The sequence below is a fragment of the Lithobates pipiens genome, unplaced genomic scaffold, assembly GCF_037356315.1.
Source record: "Lithobates pipiens isolate NorthernLeopardFrog02 unplaced genomic scaffold, aLitPip1_a1.2 Scaffold_22, whole genome shotgun sequence".
Classification (NCBI taxonomy): domain Eukaryota; kingdom Metazoa; phylum Chordata; class Amphibia; order Anura; family Ranidae; genus Lithobates; species Lithobates pipiens.
This window is the reverse complement of record NW_027507784.1, coordinates 116,036,568-116,061,166: the sequence shown is the minus strand read 5'-3', so window position 1 is coordinate 116,061,166 and position 24,599 is coordinate 116,036,568. Positions and strand designations below refer to the sequence as shown.

The window sequence follows — 24,599 nt, the reverse complement described above, 5'->3', positions numbered from 1 at the left end:
TTTTTTTGTTTAAAAATAGCACCTGCAAAGCTCCTGTAAAGCACCTCTCCTGTCACTCCAGTGTAAAACCTGAGTGCTTTCACACTGGAGCGGTGCACTTGCAGGACAAAGTTAAAAAAACTCCTGCAGACAGCATCTTTGGGGGGGTTGAGGAACGTTGTATACACTGCTCCTCCACCGCCCCTGCCCATTGGAATGCATGGGCAGCGCTGCTGAAGCACCTGTAAAGAGCTTCGACAGCGGAGCTTTTAACCCCTTCGGGGGTGTTAAAAGCGCACCGCTAGTGGCAGCAAAGCGCCGCTTAAGCAGAGGTAAAGGGCCGCTATAACTAGCGGTCCTTTACCACTACTGCCCCCAACACCTTAGTGAGAAAGTGCCCTAAAAGTTAAAAAAGTCAGTGCTCTGTCTGACACAACATGGTGCACTTTGCACCATAATAGTCACCTTACTGAGGAGGTGCAAAGGGCACCATCTCCTTGTAGGTAGGCAGCACACTCACTTTGCACCTATTTAGTTTGGATACTAATGCCGTGTACACACGACCGGTTTTCCCATCGGAATAAACTCTGATGGTTTTTCCGATGGAGTTCCAACGAAACACGATCACACCAAAATCCGATCTTCAAGAACGTGGTAGAAAAAGGAAGTTCAATAGCCAGTAGCCATTAGCTGCCGTCTCGTACTTGCTTCAGAGCATGCGTGGTTATTGGTCCGTGGGAACAGCATGCAGACGAACGGTTTTCCTGATAAGAATTGGTTCCGTCGGACATATTTAAAACATGTTCTATTTCTAGGTCCATCAGAATTTTCAGATGAGGCACACACACGATTGGAACATACCATGAAAAGATTGTGTTGGACTTTTTCTTTCGGACATTCCGCTCAATTGTGTACTCGGCATAAGACTGGACAGTAGACAACCTTAGAGGGCAGTGTTCATAAAAAACTGGAAGAAGGAAAAAAATGAAATCCGGTTTGATTTTCTAAAGGACCTGATAAAATAGAATTAAGGAATTGATTGCTTACCAGGGACAACACATATCGTTTTTCCTTTTTCCGTTCTTTATAATTTTGGCACAATTTTTTTTTATTTAAAAATACTTTTACTTAGTACCTGCTGCTGAACCCCCCAGAATAAAAAACGATCTACAGCCCTAGTCAGGGGATATCTCAGCTTGTGTCTCCCTTAGTCAATTTTCCCTCTACTCATTATGTGAAAACTTTAATATTATAGATTTCCCCTTACTTTTTTCTTGATGGCTGTGGTCACCAGGGCAGAAGATGGGAGTAAATCTCCCCAAATAGGACACAGGTTTTTATTTATATCTAACAGAGGTTCTAAGCCTTCCCTACCTACCCCTTCTACCTAAAACTAGAAAACTGTTGGGCTTCAGTTCCACTTTAAATCCTTCTAAGTGGTACTAATTATGATAGAATGAAGATCCAGCATCTCCTGGAACAATGGGTTAACTTCTCCGCTTCCATAGAAAACGTTTAATGAACACATTGTATAGCCGATTAGAACATTCCCAGAGCTTGTACGGAAACATTATATGCATCTATTGCGTTGGCTTAATGAACAAGAGCTCATCTGGCGTTTCAATTTACGTGATTACTCTGACACTGTAGGTAATAATTTACTGTTTAGAATGATTACCAGCATGATATTTGTTTAATGAAATTTATAAACAAAAACACTCAGAACACTGCAATTATTTGATGAATAAATATGCACATGACGAGCAGCTTTCATTTCACTTTGGCTTTAAAAGAAACCCTGCCAAAGTTAAAAAACTGTGCTAAAAAAAAATGTGATTTTTAATTCTTTGAAAAAAAAAAAAAAAAAAAAGTCCCTGCCCCCCAGATTGAAGCTCTCCTCTAAAATATCTAATATTAATTACCAAACCTCTCCAGAGTCTTAAATTAACATCACAACCACTGTTTGGATTTAATGCTGATTTTATTGAAGTTGTTTTGCAAAGCGAAATATATTAAAATTAATAGGGCAAATGACAGTGGGTTGTTAAAATTAATTACGTTGCCATTTTCTTTTCTTTTGGTTGACGAGGCTTGGTCGTAGTAGCGAATTTCCTGTGCACCTGCTCCTGCTGTGGCCTAAGTGATATAGAGTCTGCAAATCCAGAAAATTGTAGTATCAAATCTCCACACCAACTGTGCAGCAGCACTATCATCAAATCCCTGCTGAGAGGTGGTTCCCTTCAAATCCCTGAGGATATTTTCTTTCCCGTTCCCCCTGTTTCCAGCTTGAACTCTGACCCCAGCCTTTCTCTTACATCATGCAGTAAGGTACTGTTGTAATAGTTCATCACTGAGAGGTTGCAGACTATACATACCCATAGGCTCATTAGCAGGTCAAGAATTCACTTGCTCAAGGGCTGGCAGGGTATCGGGTTTAAGCTACTACAAATCTGGATTTTTTTATTACCATAATCGTATAATAATAATTCTCTCTACACATTATCCTTAAATTATTTTATGTGCATGCCGTTATTCCAAATCGAAGGTGGCCATTGATGGACAGATGTCTTCCTCTCAGGTAGACATCTGTTCATTCTGCAGAGCATAACTGAAACTGGCTTTAGTACTCAGCTGATATCTGACAAGAGTAAATGTGTGATTTGGTCTGTCAAAGCCAATGTTGTGTTTGATCATGGATCTCCTTTAGAATTCTGTCTGGTTAATTCAATACACAGTGACCACTGTGCAAAGTTCACTAACTGACAGTAACCAGTCAGTAGTCACAGAAATCAGATAATGCAACATAAATCCTGACTGGTTGTGATGAACGCTGAATTTTGCACTTCATATTTTGTTTTATTTGCTAAGCCCATATATTGAACACCTCATCCAGGTGACTTTTAAAGTAACTAGTCAACTGTCGTAAGTATCAAAACTAAAGCTGGTCATAGATGTAGCGATTTTCTTGCACGGGTTGCAGGAAAGAAAATGGCTTGATTCCCCCATCAACACAGTCAGTATGGATGGGGGAATCACTGTATTGATGGGGGAGTATTTCCTAGAGATCCATTGTGTTCTCCCAGCAGGGGGGCAGAAGGGGCTGTCCCTGCCGGGAGAACACAGTGATTACTGCTAGAGGCTGTAATAGCCACTAGAAATAATAGCATTTAAAATCTAACAGATTGGTTGTCCAAATTCGAACCATGTATGGGGAGGCTGAATGTACCCAAGTTGATCAATCGATCAACTTGGGTACATTCAGCCTTCCCTATACATGGTTCGAATTTGGACCGGTCCCTGCTAAACCGGCCAAGATTTGAACCATCTATGGCAAACTTAACACTATAGCCAAAGATCAGGCTGCAAAACATGCCTGTAAGGCTCTTTAACCACTTGCTTACTGGGCACCTAAACCCCCCTCCTTTCCAGACCAACTTTCAGCTTTCAGCTCTGTCGCACTTTGAATGACAATTGCGCAGTCATACAACACTGTACCCAAATGAAATTTTTCTAATTTTTTTCCCACAAATAGAGCTTTCTTTTGGTGGCATGTGATAACCTCTGCGGTTTTTATTTTTTGTTTAAAAAAATGTAAAAGACCTATTTAAAATAAATAAATAATATATATTCATATTTTGTTATGCAACTTTGCAAACAGTATTTTTTCTCCTTCATTGATGTACGCTGATGAGACTGCACTGATGGGCATGATGGGCTGCACTGATGGGCATTATGGGCTGCACTGACGGGCATTATGGGCTGCACTGATGGGCACCGATAAGGCGGCACTGGTATGCACTGAGAGGTGACACTGAGAGGTGGCATTGAAGGGCATTTATAGGTGGCACTGGTGGGCACTGAGAAGTAGCACTAATAGGTGGTACTGATAGGTGGCAGTGATGGGCACTGATCGGCACTGGTAGGTTACACTGATAGGCAGCACTGCTAGGTGGCACTGATGAGGCACCACTGGTGGGCATTGATAGGTTGCACTCACGGGCATTGATAGGTGGCACTGGTGATAACTGGGCACTGACAGGTGTCCAATGGCAGGTGGCACTGATTGGCACAGATGAGGCAGATGTGCCTCCTTCCTTTTCCGGGCCGATGTCCCTTGCACATAAGCCAGTGATCGGCTTTTTTTTCTCCTCACGCTGCCAGCATGAGGAGAAAAAAAAAGATTACTGAGCTTTTGTTTACACACGTGATCAGCTGTCATTGGCTGAAAGCTGATCACTTGGTAAGGGGCCGGGACCGACCCCTTACTCTGATCTGTGATCACCCCAGTCTCAGTGACTCTGTGATCACAGCCCGCACCCTGCAGCGGGCACGTGGGGAGCGTGCAAAGGGGAGGCCGTCATATGACGGCCTCCCGGAAATTCAGGTCCGCGCTGTAGCTGTCATTCGGTTATAGCGCGGACACCAAGTGGTTAATTCCTTTAAATAATTTAGATGCCCCCAGTCCTTGGTGTCCTGGTCACATATTGTAGGCCTCAACTTCTTTGACTTTTTTTTAAAGTATAACTCCTTTTTTTTTCTGTTCTTCCTGCATGTTGCGAAAAAAATTATTTTATTTTTTTGCACTACTCGCACTCCTTGCTTCAGCGCTGCCATCCTTACGCTTCTCTACTTGCCACAGACCACTTCTGGGTTAGCCAGCAACATTTAATCCAAATAAGAACTGTACCAAAGATTCACACATTCTCTAAATAAAAATGTGTGAATCTTGAGTGGAAAGTATTGAAACCTAAAGCTGGCCATACACCTATAGATTATCTGCAGATTTCCTATGGTTAGATGGAAAAAGTGCAACGGATTTCTCCATGTTCGCTAAACTGTGTGGATGGAGGAATCTCCTACTTTTTTCATCTAACCCAGTCTTTCTCAACCTTTTTACCCCAGAGGAACCCTTGAAATCATTTTCTAGTATTGAGGAACCCTTACTAAAACCAATTCATTGGTGGTCAGTAAAAAAAATGCCCCTTAAATTTGTGGTCATGTGGAATGAGGCAGCCCATACAGTGGTGGTCAAAATGCAATCCCTACAGATGGCTTAAAAGATTGTTGGCCTCATGCAACTAGCTCTACCAAGTGGCATTGACCCCAGAACTATTCAGGCACTAAAAAAGGGGGGAATTCAGGCACCCTAAGATAGGAGGTCAACCAGCCACAGCTCAAGCTCTAGCAACCTTTGGAGGAACCCTGGTTGAGAATGGCTGATCTAACCATAGAAAATCTGCAAATAATCTATAGGTGTATGGCCAGCTTTAAGATCAATTTAACTACCAGACAACATGCATTTTCACAAAGGTTTCAGCAATAGTGCCTCACATTTATTATAGGACATATTTACTCTTAAATGTCTCTCTTCCCCTCCACTACCCTGTGCAACAAATTCAGGTTCTAGAACAGTAAAGTCGGCCACATGGTTGCTCATGTTATTCCTGAAGGGCGGCAATGTGAAAAAGTAGGGTCTACTATTATATGTGGAAGTTGCTTTTTTTTTTTTAAAAGGTTGTGTCTCAATAAAATGCAGTGCACTTCCCTGAACAGATCAGGCTGTAGATCTGTTAATCTTGTATGATTGTCCCTTTGGAGCCGCAGCACTGACAGAAGCTGTTTGCTAATGCAGACTGTTCCCAATGGCCGCTATGAGAAACTGCCTCTTAACAGTATGCAGTGCTTTCATCAAAACAGGTTGTACAGTGATTCTGGCCATGTGTGGGCACACCTTAAAAATAGAACCTGCAGTCTGTGACCAGCACCTACTTCTAAGCCCGAGAAGGAAGTGTTTTGTGAGAGGGATGAGTGGGTGTGAAAAAGATAAAAAAAAAAAAAGGCTTTCTGCTGCTAAAAAAAAAAAGGTTAACGATGATGGTGTTGGTAGCTGCACATCATTTTTTCCCCCTCCTGCTTAAGCTCTAAAAATCCTACCTATGGCAAATATGAAAGCCAGACCTCAACTTAGAAGTTTTGTGTATGTACCCATGGAAACCAGGAAAATATGTCAATTGTAAGAAATGTTTTGAAAGAAATGATCATGCCATTTTTTGCTATTCAGCACTGCGCTACTTTAAGTGGCTCAGCCATGCAACACTATATGCAAATTAAATTTATATAATTTTTTTTTACACAAATAGAGCTTTTTTTTTTATGGTATTTGATAATTTTTTGCTATATAAAAAAAAAAAAAAGACTGAAAATTTTGAAACAAAAAAAATACTTTCTACTTTCTGTTATTAAACATATCCAATAAAATTTATTTTAGGCCAAAATTTATTCTGCTACATTTCTTTGGTAAAAACCCAGTAGATGTATAATTAATTGTTTGGGTGAAAGTTACAGCGTTTACAAAGTATATATTTGAAAATTGATCAGTTCTGATGTACTGCCAGCCTCATTTCTTAAAGGCCCTTAAAATGCCAGGACAATACAAATTCCCCCTAAATGGTCTCTTTTTGGAAAGTAGATAGTCTAATGCCGCGTACACACGTAGCAGACTATCCGGCAGACTTAGTCTGGTGGACTTTCCGCCGGACTGTCCACCGGACTTTCAGAACGAGCTACCTCGGAAGTCGGAAGAATAGGGCGGCAGCGAAGAAGAAAGCTGGGCTCCTCCGCTAGTAAAAGAGCTAGCAAAAGAGCAGAAGAATAGCGGAGGAGTCCGGCGAGAAGACCCCCGAAGAAGGAAGCAGACCCACGGAGCTGTGCAATAAACCATTTTAACCCTTGTGTGTTGTGTTTTTTTTTTTTTTTTTTTTTCACAGGTGAATGGGTAGGGGTACATTGTACCCCATACTCATTCACATAGGGTGGGGGGCCGGGATCCGGGGGCCCCCTTATTAAAGCGGGCTCATGGATTCCGATAAGCCCCCCACCCGCAGACCCTGACAACCAACGGCCAGGGTTGTCGGGAAGAGGCCCTTGTCCTCATCAACATGGGGACAAGGTGCTTTGGGGTGGGGGGGCCCGTGCGGCCCCCCTTCCCCAAGGCACCCCCCATGTTGAAGGCACGCGGCCTGGTACGGCTCAGGAGGGGGGGGGGGGCGCTTGCTCGTCCCCATCACCTTTCCTGGCAGGCCGGGTACCATGCTCGGATAAGGGTCTGATATGGACCTAGGGGGGGACCCCCACGCCAATTTTTCGGCGTAGGGAAGTCCGTACAAGGTGACCAGCCTAGTGGCGTCGCTGGCCCCGGCTACCTGGAGCCATGCTCAAAATGAGTGGACTTTTCTCCGGGCGGGAAAAGTCCGTTCATTTCAAAAGGACGGCAGACTAGCACACACACGGCCGTACTGTCCACCGAAATGCGAGTCCAGCGGACAGATTGGTGTGCAAAACTACGTTCTTAGTCCGCCGGACTTTTGGGTAAAAAAAGTCCGCCGGATCCCACACATGGCCCCCCCGGACTTTCCCACCGGATTGTTTGATCGTGTGTACGCGGCATAAGGTATTTAGTAAGAAGCATGGTGAGTTTTTTTAAGTTGCAATTTTGTTGTCACAATTTTTTGGAAAATTAAGAAATAAATATTTTATTCAAATTTTTTTTTTTTACATAATGTCACCAGTGCAGTACAGCATTATCATATGACTGGTGTGGCAGTGATCAGCGATACTGACTGGTGACAGTATGTTTAAAATAATTACATAAGGTCCTTTTCCCAAAAAAGTTTTACATTTTTTTTTTTAAACATTTATTTATGTTTTACTATTTTTTTTGTGCATAATCACAGTAGTTTGGTGTCGCCATAGTAAGGGCCGGTTCACACTGCAGGCGCGGCGAGGTGTCTCCGACTTGCCTCGCCGCGACCTGCGGCGACCTCAGCGGCGACTTGCAGAGGACTTCTGTATAGAAGTCAATGCAAGTCGCCCCCGAAGTCGCCCAGAAGTAGTACAGGAACCTTTTTTCTGAGTCGGAGCGACTCGAGTCGCTCCTCTCAGAACGGTTCCATTGTACAGAACGGGGGCGACTTGCGGGAGCGAGGCGAGGCGAGTCGTGTCGCCTCGCATCGCCCGCTGTGTGAACCGGCCCTAACACTTTACTACTCTGGGGGCTGATCAGGGATTTATTTTTACACTTTGATTGCTGGTACAGTGATGATCACTGTAACAGCAATATTTTGAACTGGCATGAATGGTTCTTATTCATAACAGCTGGGAATACTAGTGATCTGTAATTGCCTATAGCTCACATGGTACAGGGTGTTGTGATTGGCCCAGGTACCATGTGATAGCTGTGGGACAATCACAGTGTCACTCTATAGGAAACACAGCTGTTATGATTGAAATTCATTCATAAAAGCTTTGTTGACATTATGGTTAGGGATGCACCTATACCATTTTTCTTACGTACGAGTACCGATACTTTTTTTTTTTTAGTACTCTGATGATACCAATTACCGATACCTACCGCAACTATTTTGTTTTCACTTCAGCTGTCACCAATGGTACAAAGCATTGAAAAGTTATTTACAAATTGAATAAATTGATATTTGTTTTTAATTTTGTGCTTTTTCAATGTGAAATGTGTAAATATATTAAAATATATATATATATATATATATATATATATATATATATATATATATATATATATATATATATATATATATATATATATATAAATATTCACTAACAAACCAAACAAAAAAAAAGTTTAAACCGTTTATAAAATAGACGTGAACAAAAAAATAAAAAAAGCAGGAAAATAATAATTAAATGGAGGAGAATAGGGAGTTAATTAAGGCTGGTTAGAGTAAATTAAGGGTTATTAAGGGGTTAAACAGAGGAACATTTGTTCACCCCTCTGATCTACAGATGAAGAAACAGAAAGATACAAAAAGAAACAATGTTTCTTTTTATTTTAGTGCTAGCTGCTTTTTTTTTCACAGTTCCAATTACCAGATTTCTTTAACAGTTCAGCTGTCAACAGGGGAGACCCACTGACAGCTCAAAGAACCGAGCCTGAGTACCTATACCTGTGCAAATACTTGGTAATGGCGCCAATACCGATTCTAGTATCGGTGCAACCCTAATTGTGGTCATGTGATCACAAAGCAGCCGGGTACCGGGATCCACAATCCACTGTGTCCACCAGCAGGCTGCATGCCCCTAACCTAAAACAGACTGGATGACATACATGTATGTCATTCAGCCTGTCCGTGCCAGCCGTCCGCAGTAAATGTACTGTGGGTGGCCGGCAAGTGGTTAAAAATGCACACAAAACAAATCTGTACTATTACAGACTTAAATCCTTCAGGTATAATCCCATATTCCTTTGATAAAGTTATGTCCAAAAAATTTTTTTTATTAAAATAATTTATTACAAGTGCTTGTATAGCGCCAACAATTTACGCAGCACTTTACATATATTGTGTTGTCACATCAGTTCCTGTGCTCAAGGAACTTGCAATCTAGGATCCCTAACTCACATTCATACATAAACATACTAGGGTCAATTTAGACAGGAGCCAATTAACCTACCATGTCTTTGGAGTGTGGGAGGAAGCCAGAGCAGTGTTGCCAACCTGCCGCAACATTTTTTACTGACAAAACATGTAAAATTTACTGGTGGAGCACATTTTTTACTGGCAACCTGAAAAAAAATGACAGAACTCCTATTAAAAACTAGGACAACTGATATTTAACCACTTGCCGCCCGCCCTATTACAAATTGACGGTGGCAAAGTGGTTTCATAATCCTGATCGGACATCATATGACGTGATCAGGATTATGAGCCGATGCGCGCCCCCCGGGGGCGCGCATCGCGGCGATCGTTGTTGCGGGGTGTCAGTCTGACACCCGGCAACTACGATCTCGGTAAAGAGTCTCCGACGGAGACTCTTTACCACGTGATCAGCCGTGGCCAATCCCGGCTGATCACAGTGTAAATAGGACGAGCCGGTGATCGGCTTTTCCTCACTCGCGTCTGTTAGACGCGAGTAGAGGAGAGCCGATCGGCTGCTCCTCTGACGGGGGGGTCTGTGCCGATCGATTATCAGCACAGCCCCCCCCCGAGGATGCCCACACTGGACCACCAGGGACGCCACCAGACCACCAGGGATGCTAAGCAAAAGGTAATCCTCCCTAGACCACCAGGGATGCCAGTCAGCACAATGGATGCCAATCAGTGCCCATAATGTATGCCAATCAGTGCCCACAATGGGCATCACTGATTGGCATGCATTATTGTTTGGCACTGATTGGCATCCATTAGTACAGTATAACACCAATGCTGCCTATGAGTGCCCACCTGTGCCGCCTATCAGTGCCCACCTGTGCTGCCTATCAGTGCCCACCTGTGCCGCCTATCAGTGCCCACCTGTGCCGCCTATCAGTGCCCACCCATGCCCATCTGTGCCGCCTATCCATGCCCATCTGTGCCGCCTATCCATGCCCATCTGTGCCATCCATCCATGCCAATCCGTGCCAACTATCCGTGCCAATTTGTGCCACCTATCAGTGTCCATCCGTGTCGCCCATCAGTGCCGCCTGTCAGTGCCGCCTATCAGTGTCCATCAATGCCACCTCATCAGTGCCACTTCACTGGTGCCACATCATTGGTGCCCATCAGTGCCGCCTTATCAGTGCCCATCAGTGTAGCCCCATCAGTGAAGGAGAAAACGTACTTATTTACAAAGTTTTGAAACTGAAACAAAAAAAACATTTTTTTTTTCAAAATTTTCGGTATTTTTTATTTGTAGCGCAAAAAATAAAAACCGTAGAGGTGATCAAATACCACCAAAAGAAAGCTCTATTTGTGGGAAAAAAAATGATAAAAATTTAATTTGGGTACAGTGTAGCATGACCGCGCAATTGTCATTCAAAGTGCGACAGCGCTGAAAGCTCAAAATTGGTCTGGGCAGGAAGGTGGTTAAGTGCCTGGTATTGAAGTGGTTAAATAGTTAGTATAAACACAATATGGAAACATTGATAATACCCATAACAAGTAATTTGCCTGGTTTACACTCAAAAAGCCAACACGGCACGACAAATTATCAGCTCTTGATATTTACAGACAGTTGTAAAAAATCAGTGATTTTTACAAACTGTCAGTAAATTTACTGACGGTTGGCAACCCTGAACCAGAGTAAACGAAGGAAACCCAAGCAGGCACAGGGAAAACATGCAAAATCTGGGCAGGTACTGCCGTGGTTGGGATTCAAACCAATGATCCTGGTGCTGCTAGGCGGAAACGCGAAACACTTTAGTCGCTGTCACTTTCGTCACTTATCATCAAGTTCCCCAGATCAATAGACGTGCAAGTGTGCATGTTTATACTAGTTTTTAAACCCTTTTTCAATAATTGTGAATAACTCATTCTTTTTTTTTTTCCTATTGCAATTGCCTAGTATAGCCCTCTTTTTTGAGGTGTATGTTTTGCTGTGAAGGTGAAATTGCACTTACCGTATATACTCGAGTATAGGCCGACCCGAATATAAGCCGAGGCCCCCAATTTACCCCCAAAAAAACTGGCAAACTTATTGACTCGTGTATAAGCCGAGGGTGAGACATGCCTGTCCATCCCTGTGTGTGTGTCCGTCCATCCCTGTGTGTCCGTCCATCCCTGTGTGTCCGTCCATCCCTGTGTGTCCGTCCATCCATCCCTGTGTGTGTGTGTGTCCATCCATCCATCCATCCCTGTGTGTGTGTGTCTCCATCCATCCATCCATCCATCCCTGTGTGTGTGTGTGTGTCTCCATCCATCCATCCATCCCTGTGTGTGTCTCCATCCATCCACCCATCCCTGTGTGTGTCTCCATCCATCCACCCATCCCTGTGTGTGTGTGTATCCATCCGTGTGTGTGTGTGTGTGTGTGTGTGTGTGTGTCCAGCCTACCTTTGTCCCGAGCCTCCGTACCGTGCCTTGCCTCCTTGCCTCCGTTCCGTCCCGTGCCGTCCCGTGCTGTGCCGTGCCTTGCCGTCGTGTCGTGCCTTGCCTTGCCTTGCCTCCGTCCCGTCCCTTGCCGTGCCGTGCCTTGCCTTGCCTTGCCTTGCCTCCGTCCCGTGCCCTCTTCGGCGGCCATTGTAAAATTCAAAAGCCGCGCCTCCTCCTTCGCCTGTGATAGGCGGAACACTGAATTTCCCAGCAGCCTGTGTTCCGCCTATCACTGACGTCGTATCATCCTCGTCCGTAGTACGAGGATGATACGATGTCCGTGATAGGCGGAACACAGGCTGCTGGGAAATTCAGTGTTCCGCCTATCACAGGCGAAGGCGGAGCCGGAGGCGCGGCTTTTGAATAGTAGAATGGCCGCTGTCTGTCTGCTCGACACGCTGATCGAGCGGGCAGACAGCGATGACTCGAGTATAAGCCGAGGGGGGCACTTTCAGCCTCAAAAAAGAGGCTGAAAATCTCGGCTTATACTCGAGTATATACGGTATTGTGTTTTTTGTGAAAGTGTCATGAGTAAAGACGTTTTAAACATGGGTTACTATATGTCAAGTTAAATCGTTCAGGAGAGGTTGTAAAAATGTTCTGTGTACATGAAAGGGTTTGTAGGCTTGTGTTTTTTCACCTTAATGCATTCTATGCATTAAGGTGAAAGAACACCTTGCAGTTACCGGCTCCCTAGCCCCCTCATTTTACTTACCTTAGCTGAGCTTTCCGTCGTCTCTGCTGTCCCTCTCTCAATGGGTTCCCGGCTCTTGGTTGGATAGATTAATAGCCATTGGCTCCCGCTGCTGTCAATTAAACCCAATGGCGCGGCCTCCGGGGTCGGGGTTGAGTCCTGCATTCGGCCTCTATGGACACTGAATGCTGGACTCTGGAGCGCGCCCGCAAGGTAACCCCCTCGGGAGAGAGCTCCTCCGATGGGTTATCTAATGCGGGGAGGAGCCGCCGAGGGACCCCAGAAATGGATGTTTGGGGCCACTCTGTGCAAAACGAGCTGCACAGTAGAGGTAAGTATGACGTTTGTTACTTTAAAAAAATAAAAAACGATTCTTTAGTATCACTTTAAGCCTTAATTGTGTGCCATTGTATGCAACTCTTCAAATGTACATTTACCTGCAATTTTTTTTTTTTAAAGGTTTTCCTAATAGGCCGAAGTCTCTTAAAGTAATCATTAACCCGCACAGCCATAAAGGTGAAGCGACCAATGTGTATTATCGGCACGTTGCACCTCTTTTCAAGCTTGCTGACATTCACACCGATGTTACAGGTAAGTTTTGTTTCAGTAAATAAATCAACTGAATAGAGACAGAAAACATTGCTAAGCAACCAAGACAAGCTGAACTTTCAGTTAATCCCCACTGGCTTTCAGCTGCAGCTTAAAATACAGTAAATCAGGTTACATAGCCAATGTGTTTACATCGTTAGATCTGATGTTTGTTTTATTCAGAGCCATCTTCACATCGAAATCAAATTGCGAACTCTAAGAAAACAATAGTCACTTTGCTTAAATTAAAGTGTGTTTGCAAATACTTATATCCATAACACTCAGGTTTTTATTCATCACAATTCTTGGCTACAGTATTTGCTTTTTACCGAAAGTATATTCAAAGATGCTTTTTTTTTTTTTTATTATTAAATGGACCATACACACACAATGATGGCTGTACATGGTACAGATGTTCTTTAATCCTGATGTAAAAACATGCACATGTGAAAGTTTTTCTTGTTTGTCTTCTTTTAAAACAATGTTCAACATTTTGTTCATGTTGTGCAGACATCTAAGGATGGTTGTAATCAGGACCGTATGTAGCATCATGATGATGATCTTTAGATCTTCATTAAGCCCAGGTTCACACTGCTCCGACATGAAAGTCGCATAAATTCCAATCCAACTTTGCCCTGCAACTTTAGTCCGACTTTGATTTGACTTAATGTGACGTTTTACACTCTATGGCATTGAGGTCATATCAAAGTCAGACCCAAGTAGTGCAGGAACTCTAAAGTCATATCAGCACAGTGGTGTAGTGGTTAGCACTTTCACCTAGCAGCAATAGGGTTGCTGGTTCAAATCCCGACCACAACACTATCTGCCTGGAGTTTGCATGTTCTCCCTGTGCCTGCGTGGGTTTCCTCCGGGTACTCCGGTTTCCTCCCACACTCCAAAGACATGCTGGTAGGTTAATTAGACCCTGTCCAAAAAAATTGGCCATAATATGTGTATGTCAATGTTGTAAGTGTGTTGGGACTCTACAGGTTGAGGACCGCATAAATAGCTGCAGATGGACACCGGTGGCAAGAAAAGCGCCCTGAGGCGATTCAGTTCGTATAGGTAGCGCTATACAAGTCATTCATTCATTCATTCATTCATTCATTCATTCAATGCAATATTCCCAACTCACACATTCCTGCAAAGATGGCTGTATTAAAAAATAGTCTCTGAAGGGACCACTGGCTGGAACCGTTGACATGCCTGAAGGGGTCCTGCGTGCATGATTGCTGATTATTATTTTTTGGGCCCATTTTGGAGATCCTGGTGTGCTGGTGACCTTACTTCCTTGGATCAGTTAAGACAGCTCTCATGAGGAAACATTGAATTTAACATAGTGTCTGCCAACCCTTTCCTCCAATCCCTACACTGGCTCCCAATCACCCAGCGAATTAAATTGAAAATACTAACCACAACATACAAAGCCATTCACAACTCTGCCCCGAGCTACATCACCAATCTTGTCTCCAAATATCACCCAAATAGTCCCCTCCACTCTTCTCAAGACCTCCTACTCTCAAGCTCTCTCGTATCCTCCTCCCATGCTCGTCTCCAGGATTTCTCCAGAGCCTCTCCCATCCTCTGGAATTCGCTACCTCCACTAGTCCGGCTATCCCCTACTCTTGCTACCTTCAGGCGATCCCTGAAAACTCATCTATTCAGGGAAGCCTATCACGTCTCCAACTAATCTCCTACCACTTCCATCAGCTCATTCCCCACAGTTATACCATTTTGTACCACCTGCCCCACCCTATTAGATTGTAAGCTCTTCTGAGCAGGGCCCTCTTAATCCTCTTGTATTTTATTGTATTGTAACTGTATTGTCTCCTTTTTATATTGTAAAGCGCTGTGTAAATTGCTGGCGCTATATAAATCCTGAATAATAATAATAATAATAATAACATGTCATAGGACTTGCACTCTCACAATTCCATGTCGCACCAGTGTGAACCGGGCCTAAAACTGCTTTAAATGCAGAGCTACTTTTTAGCAATACAGACCTCTACACAAGTAAAATGAGAGATGGTTTATTGGTTCCTAAATTACAGAGCAGAGCGCCTTATGATTCCTTTTAATATTCACTGAATTCCTGCCAACTCCACAATTCTCTTGGTGAATTTAGCCACACATTTTCGGGGGGAATCAGAAGAGGGAAACAAAATGTGGAAAAACTATTTGTCAAAATTTAGGTAAGGTGCACTTTACCTAAATTTTGACAAATATTTTTTACACATTTCCATAAATCTTTTCGTAGGCAGTGTCCCACAAGAGCTTCTATGGGAAATACAGCCCTGGTTATAAGATGGCATTATGCACATTGCAGTTCAATATTTCTAATTAGGACCCTTTTCACCATATCGAATGGTTTATTTCAAGGATAATAGGATTCATATTGGACCACGTTTTACAGAATGCCAGCACAACTTTAAGTGTTACTAAACCCAGGACCCTGCATTCACTATATCTGGCATTCCACAGTACACAGAACATGGAAATGCAATAATTTTAGTAAATATAAACTTCTAAATACCTTTTCTCATCAGCAGTATCAGTCTTATGACTTCTATCACTGTCTGGGCTGAGCACTGGTGAAGCTTTTAGGAGTTTTTATTCTACTCTGACTGTCCTATGAGGCTACAAGACCCCTGACCCTCTGTCGGGGCTGTGCTTATTGGCCATGTGTTGATCACACGCACCCTCCCAAGAAAAAAAAACTCTAGTAATATACACCAAACTGAGGATGTGCAGAGTGCCCCCAAGGCTCTGTTCTATCAGCAGATGGATTGGGGGCTGTGGAAGAAGGGGAGGATCAGAGAAGACAGGATCAAACAGTATTTTTACACAGTGCAGAGGATTAACCCCTTAGGTTCCACAGTGAGTATAACGAGCATGTTTTACTCTATATACAGATCATTCTGTGTATGTCAGGATTGGATTTTTCACATAACTTTTATATTGTTATTTAAATCTACTGCTTTGACTGTTGACTGCTCTGTCCTCTGATATAATGCTACTCGAAAGAGTTGATGGGGATTCCAAAACAGTTATGTTCAGTGCTGTGTGAATGGAGAGACCTACTGGCATCAGTGCACAATAAGGTGCACGTTAATGTGGGTGGGGCCCTAGAATGCATAAGCATCAAAGGCAGATGTCACTGCATTAGCTTTCTTCTAAAAGTGTTTTTAGCTTCGGTGCTGGCCATGCAAGGAACCAGTATAAAGAAACTTTTAAGGACATCATAAGTATCTTCCTTCTTTTTTTACTCTAAATATATGTTATTGTGTGTACTAATTGTGAGTCAAAAAATAATATTGCTCTATGCCTTTGCACTTTAGTGCCTTACATAAGCACCTCCTATCTAGGGCTGGAAGAGCTTGCCATAATTCTCAATCTCCACACAGGACTCCAATGGAAACAATTACTCATACAAAATGAAATGAACCAATACATAGTGAAGCCTGTAAAGCATAAATGAAGGCTTTATTAAAGTTGTTGTAAACCCTTACAAACCACTTTGACCTACAGTTAAGCCTAGATTAAGGCTTACCTGTAGGTCCAAGCAATATCTCCTAAACCTATATGGTTTAGGAGATATTTGGCCGAAAACGGGTACCGCTGTCTACGGCGCATGCGCCGTAGACAGCGGCGCGCAGGCGAACTGAGCACGGCATTTCCAAGAATGGAGCTGCCGCGCGTGTCAACTCCCGTGCGCATGCGCGGGAGTGACGTCATCGCGGCTTCGCCGAATGACAGCGGCGGAGCTGCGCGACCCCACCAACAAGATGGATGTGGCGGACTACAGGGGACAGCGGCGACTTCGCTGGCTCCTGTGTCAGGTAAGTGACACATAATGGGCTACTATGCGATGTATAGTAGTCCATTATGCTTTGCCTTTGCAGGGAATGAAAGAGGAAGTAAACTCATCAGGGTTTACTTCCTCTTTAAAATTCTACTTACAGCAAAAGCGCATAAAACAAGCAATTAGGAATCAAATGCCGTGGCTCATAGCGTGCTTGTTTATTCAGGGACCCAGCTAGCGCGTTTCATCCAATAGGACATTGCTTATTATTATCATTTTAAGTGAAAGTAAAAGAAAATCCCAAATTTTGGGTTGTCCCCAGAAAAGTAATTATAAGGGGCACAGCTTCCTAGTTCCTAGTTCTGATGACCTTGATTGCCCAAGAAATTTACTTAATTTTGCAGGGATTTCCTATCACTTTCTGTTTGGCTGTGAAACAGGAAGTGAAGAGAAATCTCTGCAATGGGACACAGATTGTAATCCTTATGCTGCTAACATTAGTAAATGGATAGGAAAGTATATATTTACTAGTTATAAACCTTTCTTTTTACATTTCTTCAGTTACTTCCTGCTTCCCAGGCCTAGGCAAGTGATGTCCTACATACCAGCATTCTTGAGGAGGGGGAAACTGCGTTCCTCAGCTAAGTACACTCCCCTGCCTGCATGCCTGAGCTAAGGGCAGATGGAATCCAGGATGTAAAGTCTACATTAATCATCTGCCCTCACTCAAGATGGCTATGGTCAGAAAAGCTAGGAGGTGTTTTTCACAGTGATTTATCAGCAAAATAGAGCATAGAGACATGGATGGGGGAGTTGGGTTTGAACAGTAAAAATGAATTAAACAATGTTTTTGGTTTGTGGTGCTCAGATTCAGTGTAGTTCCACTATAAAAATCCTACATGGTATATTGTCCCAAATTGCTTTGCACCTCAATGCATCCACTCCTCTACTATACAGATTATCTTGGTGCAGTCATGTGACTTCACCACGTACAGGGTGCCAATTTATTGTGGTGGGAATTTATTTGGAGATTGGGAATCTAGTAGGTGGACAGGTAGTAGGTAGATAGTGACATTTAAAGGAATCTGGTAGGTGGAAATGTCTCACACAGTTGTGTATTCATTTGTAGCGATGTAGTATTAGTAAAGATTATCTACAGTGTTCTTTCATGGCACTAATTGTGGAACATGAAGTATACACTGAATGGTAGATGTATGAACTCAGTAAAGGTGTCTCATCTAATTATCTGATCATCTGAAGCATGTAGATTCTAGTATTAAATTATTTACGGTCATCTCTGCAATAAAAACATTGTAAAAACACAGTTTTATTTCCCAACATTACCCAGTTTCATTTAAGCCATCACTCTTGTATGTTGATGAGATGCACAGGACTTAACCACTTTAGCCCGGGACCATTTGGCTCGCCAGAGCACTTTTTGCGATTCAGCACTGCGTCGATTTAACTGACAATTGTGTGGTCGTGCGACGTGGCTCCCAAACAAAACTGACGTCCTTTTTTTCCCACAAATAGAGCTTTCTTTTGGTGGTATTTGATCACCTCTGTGGTTTTTATTTTTTGCACTATGAATAAAAAAATAGAAACAATTTTGAAAAAAAATGCATTATTTTTTACTTTTTGCTATAATAAATATCCCCCCAAAAATATATAAAAAAACATTTTTTCCCTCAGTTTAGGCCAATACGTATTCTTCTACATATTTTTGGTAAAAAAAATCGCAATAAGCGCTCATTGATTGGTTTGCGCAAAAGGTATAGTGTCTACAACATAGGGGATAGTTTTATGGCATTTTTATAAATTTTTTTTTACTAGTAATGGTGGCGAGCAGCGATTTTTATCGTGACTGTGACATTATGGCGGACACGGACAATTTTGACATATTTTTGGGACCGTTCACATTTATACAGCGATCAGTGCGATTTAAAAATGGATTACTGTGTAAATGTGACTGGCAGTGAAGGGGTTAACCACTAGGTGGCACTGTAGGGGTTAAGTGTGTCCTAGGGAGTGATTCTAACTGTGGAGGGGAGGGGCTGGGCATGCCATGACACTGATCACCGCTCCCGATTACAGGGAGCTATGATCGGTGACAGAGTCACTAGGAAGAACGGGGAGATTCACATTTACAATAGCATCTCCCCGTTCTTCCACTCCCCACGCACATCGAGTCCGCGGGACCTGTGATCCTACTCACGGAGCTTGCGGCACGCATGCGATGGCACGACGGCAACAAATTCAAAAGGACATACAGGTACGCCCATTAGCAGCCGTGCCATTCTGTCGCCGTAAATCTACATGCACCGGTTGGCAAGTGGTTAAGTTGGCCATATGGCCATAATTTGGCAATTTGATAGTTCTAATGTTCTTTTAGATGTTTTTTTTAAATCACAAACAATCAAAGACATAAAATAGTGTTATATATCAATTAGAGTTTCCCTAATTGATCATGGTGGAAAAAATCTGATTGCTTTTGACAAAATAGACTTCTTTTTTTCCCTGTTTAAGATACAGTCTTTTAATAAACTCTACCGTCAATTGAATTCTGGCACTTGATTAGACTTGTGGGTAGTAGACTGCTTAGTTTTATGGTGTTTCTTTACAATTATATGTGTAATTACTAGTGGATCAAAGATGTTGAAATTTTAAATTGCCTGAAAATGGCCATGTGTATGACCAGCTTAGCTGTATTGGCAATTTTAGTTATGCACAGATGAGTGAGGGGATTGATGCATTCATTTTTGTGTGTACTATTCAATATGACATCTGAAACAATGGCTTGTTGAACATACACTACTTAGCACTTTGTGCAACTAAATTGACTACCTGACATCCAGGAACACCAATGCAGTTTTATTAAAAAATTCAACTCTTTATGTTGTGGAAAGCCTACATCCCTGTAGAATTGAGATTACAGGATAAACCACATCGTCTTTAGCTGTGAGCAGACTGACTCTCGGTTGGCACTGAGAGGATGGAAAACTAAGACACAAAATATAGTATAACAAAAGGCAAAACCTTTTTTTTGTTTGCTTTTGGATAGAGTGGAGAGGGATTTGAACACCTGTCAATTTTTATTGCCGTCTGTGCCCTCGTTAGGGACATCCACCTTCTCTATTTCTCCTGTTTACCATTATCATTGAAAGCGAAAGTAAAAGAAAATCCTAAAATTTGGGTTGTCCCCTGAAAAGTAATCAAGGGGAATCTGGTGACCTGGGGAGTCCCAAGGCTTTCCCATAATTCCTCTCACTTCCTGTTTTGGCTATGGGACAGGAATTGAGGTTAAAGTCCACCAATGGGACACAGACGTTAAAAAAAAAAAAAAAAAAACTGACAGGAGTTATAACCCTTCCTTACGCTATCCAAAATGAAAAAAAATCAAAATGTTTTGCCATACTTCTACTTTGAGCGCTACTAACTACACAGCACCTTAATTTTAGATTACTTCCTAAATACGGGCCCCAGTGTGGAGCATGCCATGTAGGGGAGTTGCTAGGTCTATAAAAGATCTGGGGCTGGAGCCCATAGCAGTGTATTAAAGAAAGTCATACGCTTGGGCGAACATACACATGTATATACAGTGATATACGTGTGTGTGTGTATATATATTCCCAGAGAGCCCCTCACTTACATCAGGGTCCCCAGAGAGAGCCCCCTTACATCAGGGTCCCCAGAGAGCCTCCTCCTTACATCAGAGTCCCCAGAGAGCCTCCCTCTTGCATCAGGGTGCCCAGAGAGCCCCCCATTTAAATCAGGGTCACCAGAGAGTCTCCCCCTTAAAATCAGGGTCCCCAGAGAGCCCCCCTTACATCAAGGTTCCAATAGAGCGTCTCCCTTAAAATCAGGGTCCCAGAGATCCTCCCACTTACATCAGGGTCCCCAGAGAGCCCCCACTTACATCAGGGTCCCCTGAGAGCCCCTCCCCTTGGGGACCCCTGCAGAGACTCGGGAATATGGGCCCCAGATTCGGGGCTATAGCCCCAAAAGCCACCCCCTAGCGACGCCACTGGTGCCGTGTCACACAGTGTTCCTTGCAAAATAGTGCAGTGAACAATATATTATAGAAGAACTCAATGGGTTATGTGATCAGGCGCTCCTCCTTCCTACACTTTTTGTTTCGCATTCCCCTAAGCATGTAAATGCGGTATGGCTGCTATATAAATAGTCCCCAAAATGTTATAAAACATTTTCACCCATATTATTCTTATCATTTTTATTTTATACATGTACAGTAAAAATAAGAGTTTTATTAAGACTTCAATTCTGTAATAATTGTATATTAATTTTGATGCCTAAAAAGGCCCTTATATAGTATTTGCAATTCATTAATTAGCAATTAGTCTGGTGTCAGAAACTTTGACTGTTACCATAATTACTTGTACACACATAATAATAGCATGTACTTGCATTAAGTTGAATATATTTATTTGCGTATCTAAAAAAAAAAAAAAAAATTAGGTGATTCGAAAGTTACTGAAATTCAGTCATATCTTAAAGTGATTGTAAACTCTGTTACGCCACTTGTGCCTACAGGTAAACCTATAATAAGGCTTACCTGTAGGTACTGTAAATATACGCTTTTGCTGACATCATCGGCGCACGCACACTGAAGAAATGGCCCGCTGGTGTGGCTTCTTCAGGGCTCATGTGGTGACCGAGCCGGAGCTCGCAAACCCGGAAGTTACTTTGGTGAAAGAAGTTGGTCGCATCCAATTGTGACCGGCTCTCTATGGAGCCGGTTCACACATCTCTGGAGTGGCTCTGGTGCAAATTGCACAGGAGTCCTGTGCATTTTCTGGTCCATTTTAGGTCCTAATTCAGCCAAAGATTCGGGCTGAAATAGGACCTGTAATGGTGAGCAGGGACGCACCGGACACCTGCTGTTAACCAGTCCGTTCCTGAGTATGAACCCAGCCTAAGACGGAATTAAACTGTATCTAGGCATCATAAACCAAAACTGCAGTTTAATTCACTTTTAATATTCAAAGCATACTCACCCATCCATCCATGTCAGCAAGCTTTATTTTGTTGAGAAATACCTTTGAGAAAAAACCCTCTTGCATTTCTAGCTGTGACCATCTTGAGTAAGGGCAGATTATTCATGTAGTATTTACTTCCTGGAAGTCATCTGCCCTTAGCTCAGGCATGAAGGCAAGAGGGCGTGCTTAGTTGAGAAAATCCCTCCTACTGATGAAATTTAAAAAAAAAATATCCATGAAGTCTCCTGGGATGTATTGACATCATTTTGGATTAGCCCAGAAACCAGGAAGCAACTGAAGAATTTGAAACTTATTTTATTTATTTATTTATTTTACAACAAGTACATTTAATATACTTTCCCATCTATTTACTAATGCTATTATCATAAGGATTAGAAATGGTTAATGTTGATTCAGAGAGTTTAGTTCCACTTTAACCTCCCTGGCGGTATTCCCAAGTCTAGCTCGGGGTGGAATTTCAGAACCAAAAGCGGTAACCCCGAGCCAGGCTCGGGATCGCATTGCAGGATCCAGGAAGAGCTTACTTACCTTGTAACCTGGACCCTACAATGTCTCCTCGCAGTGTGAGCGGCTTGTCCTCCGCTTCATTCCTCACGGAGCCGTGCAAATGTTTCGACGGACGGGGACGGAGAACGGCGCTAAATTAAAAAAGTGAAACACACACTATACATACAGTACACTGTAATCTTACAGATTACATTTCTGTATGAAATTATTTCACATCCCCTTTGTCCCTAGTGGTTTGTCCAGTGCTCTGCATGCAGTTTTATATTATAAAAACTGTTCTTTCTGCCTGGAAACTGGAGATTGTCCATAGCAACCAAAACCGTCCCTTTACATCAAAAGTGGTTTTAGACCAGCTAGAACACAGCGATAATAAATTAGAATTGAGCGATAGCGATTTGTGGGGAGATCCGTTATCAAACACTGAAAAGTAATGACAGTGACAATTCTGCAACTGAGCAAATTTCAGTGTTTTTGATTTGATTACATTATTGAAGAATTTTTATTATTATTATATTATTATTTGGTATAATTATTTATGGTTATTTATTATAATTTATGATTTTTTTTTTTTCAAACTTTATCATACCCGGGATGTCTACTAGAATCTGGTTTGGACAGATTTAAGGGAGTTATTCCTAAGAATTACAGGCCTACAATATAAAACACCAAATTTCCATGCAAAATAATTGTACCGCTTTCAGCACCAAAAATCTGAAATAATCATACCGCCAGGGAGGTTAAGGATAGTTTGCAACTCAATGTGAATAAACTTTATTCAGGTGCATTTTCTCTCCTTTTTGTCATACCTCTGCAAGATCATGCAGGGATTTCTCAAAAACATCATACATCCGCAGGCCAGTGCATCACTACGAGAGCTCAGAGGTAGAAATTTAGAGATGATCTAGTACCAGAGTATTTGCTGTACTGACCAGAGCGTAGGATTCAAACAGTCTATAAGTGATAAGAATGATATTCTTCATAATATATACCGTGGGGAATTCATAAATCTGGCATAGGGTGAAAACTGGGAAAAGTTCTGTGCAAATAAACCATTTTTAATATTTTTGATATTCAAGTGCAAATAAACTATTGTGACAATCTTTTGCTCAAAAAACAATAAAAAATAGAAAATGCTTATTTGAGGTCAAATGTGCAAAAACTGCCCCAGCCAGTTTGTTTAAAAATACATGTCCTTATCTCAAAAAAAAAAAAAAATGTTTTGGTTTGGTTAAGTTATTCTTTTAAATCTGCTTGTTTTAGTGCCTTGTTACATTTTTGATACTTTTGAATCTGCTTTTTTATTGCTTTGTTAGTTTTTTTTGCCACACATCAAATGATGTTCAAGTGACCTGATCTCTGTGACAAGTTCCTTTGCTGATTCTGACACCTGCTGGCCACTGCAAGCAGATGCCCGACATGAAAGTCCTGCTAAATAATCTGTTGTCCTTGAATCAGAACCTTCTGACGGCGTTGATAGAAATGGCATGCACACTGTGAGCAAAAAGTAATATAATTTTACTTCTGCAAAGAAGAAAAAAATTAATGGAAGCATTAAAGTTAACTTTTAAAAAAAATGTAATTGATAAAACTAAATTATTTTGAATTTTTGTGTTTGTTTTATTAGATCAAGCATGTCTGTATGCAGTTATTTTTACCTTTCTAGTTTTTGAACTCCAGAAGTGTATGCATTATGAAATTTAGTTTAGAAATGTAAAGTCGGCGCTTTGCCAACTTTTTGTTAAATCAAAGTATCTTATGATGTTGGATTAAATGGCATGATCTGCAATGTCTAGCTGCCCCACAGCTCACACATGAGTGCTAATATCAGTAAGAGGGTTTGCAGCTGTTATACATTTGTGAAGCACAACATTATTTATTGTTTATTACAGGCGCTCTTATAGCGCTCACAGATTACGCAGTACTTTACATACTGTTCATTCTCATCAGTCCAAGTCCTAAAGGAGCTCTAAGGTCCCTATCTCACGTACATTCATATACAATTTGGACATTAGCTAACTAATCTACCAGCATGTCTTTGGAGTGTGGGAAGAAACCCATACAAGTACATGGGAGAACGTGCAAACTCTATACAGATAGTGTGTGCCAGCTGGTAATACAAGCACATGTGAACA

General features: G+C 42.2%; 1 protein-coding gene across 2 annotated transcripts in view; it reads left to right on the top strand.

Annotated features, from left to right (window-relative positions):
- The window catches only part of CERKL (CERK like autophagy regulator), a 214,112-nt gene that overhangs the window by 110,890 nt on the left and 78,623 nt on the right, over nucleotides 1-24,599 (top strand). For both annotated transcript variants that reach the window (XM_077448122.1, XM_077448121.1), the window contains exon 3: nucleotides 13,012-13,143. In XM_077448122.1, coding sequence (XP_077304248.1) covers nucleotides 13,012-13,143 — 132 coding nt within the window. The remainder of the gene's footprint in view (nucleotides 1-13,011; nucleotides 13,144-24,599) is intronic.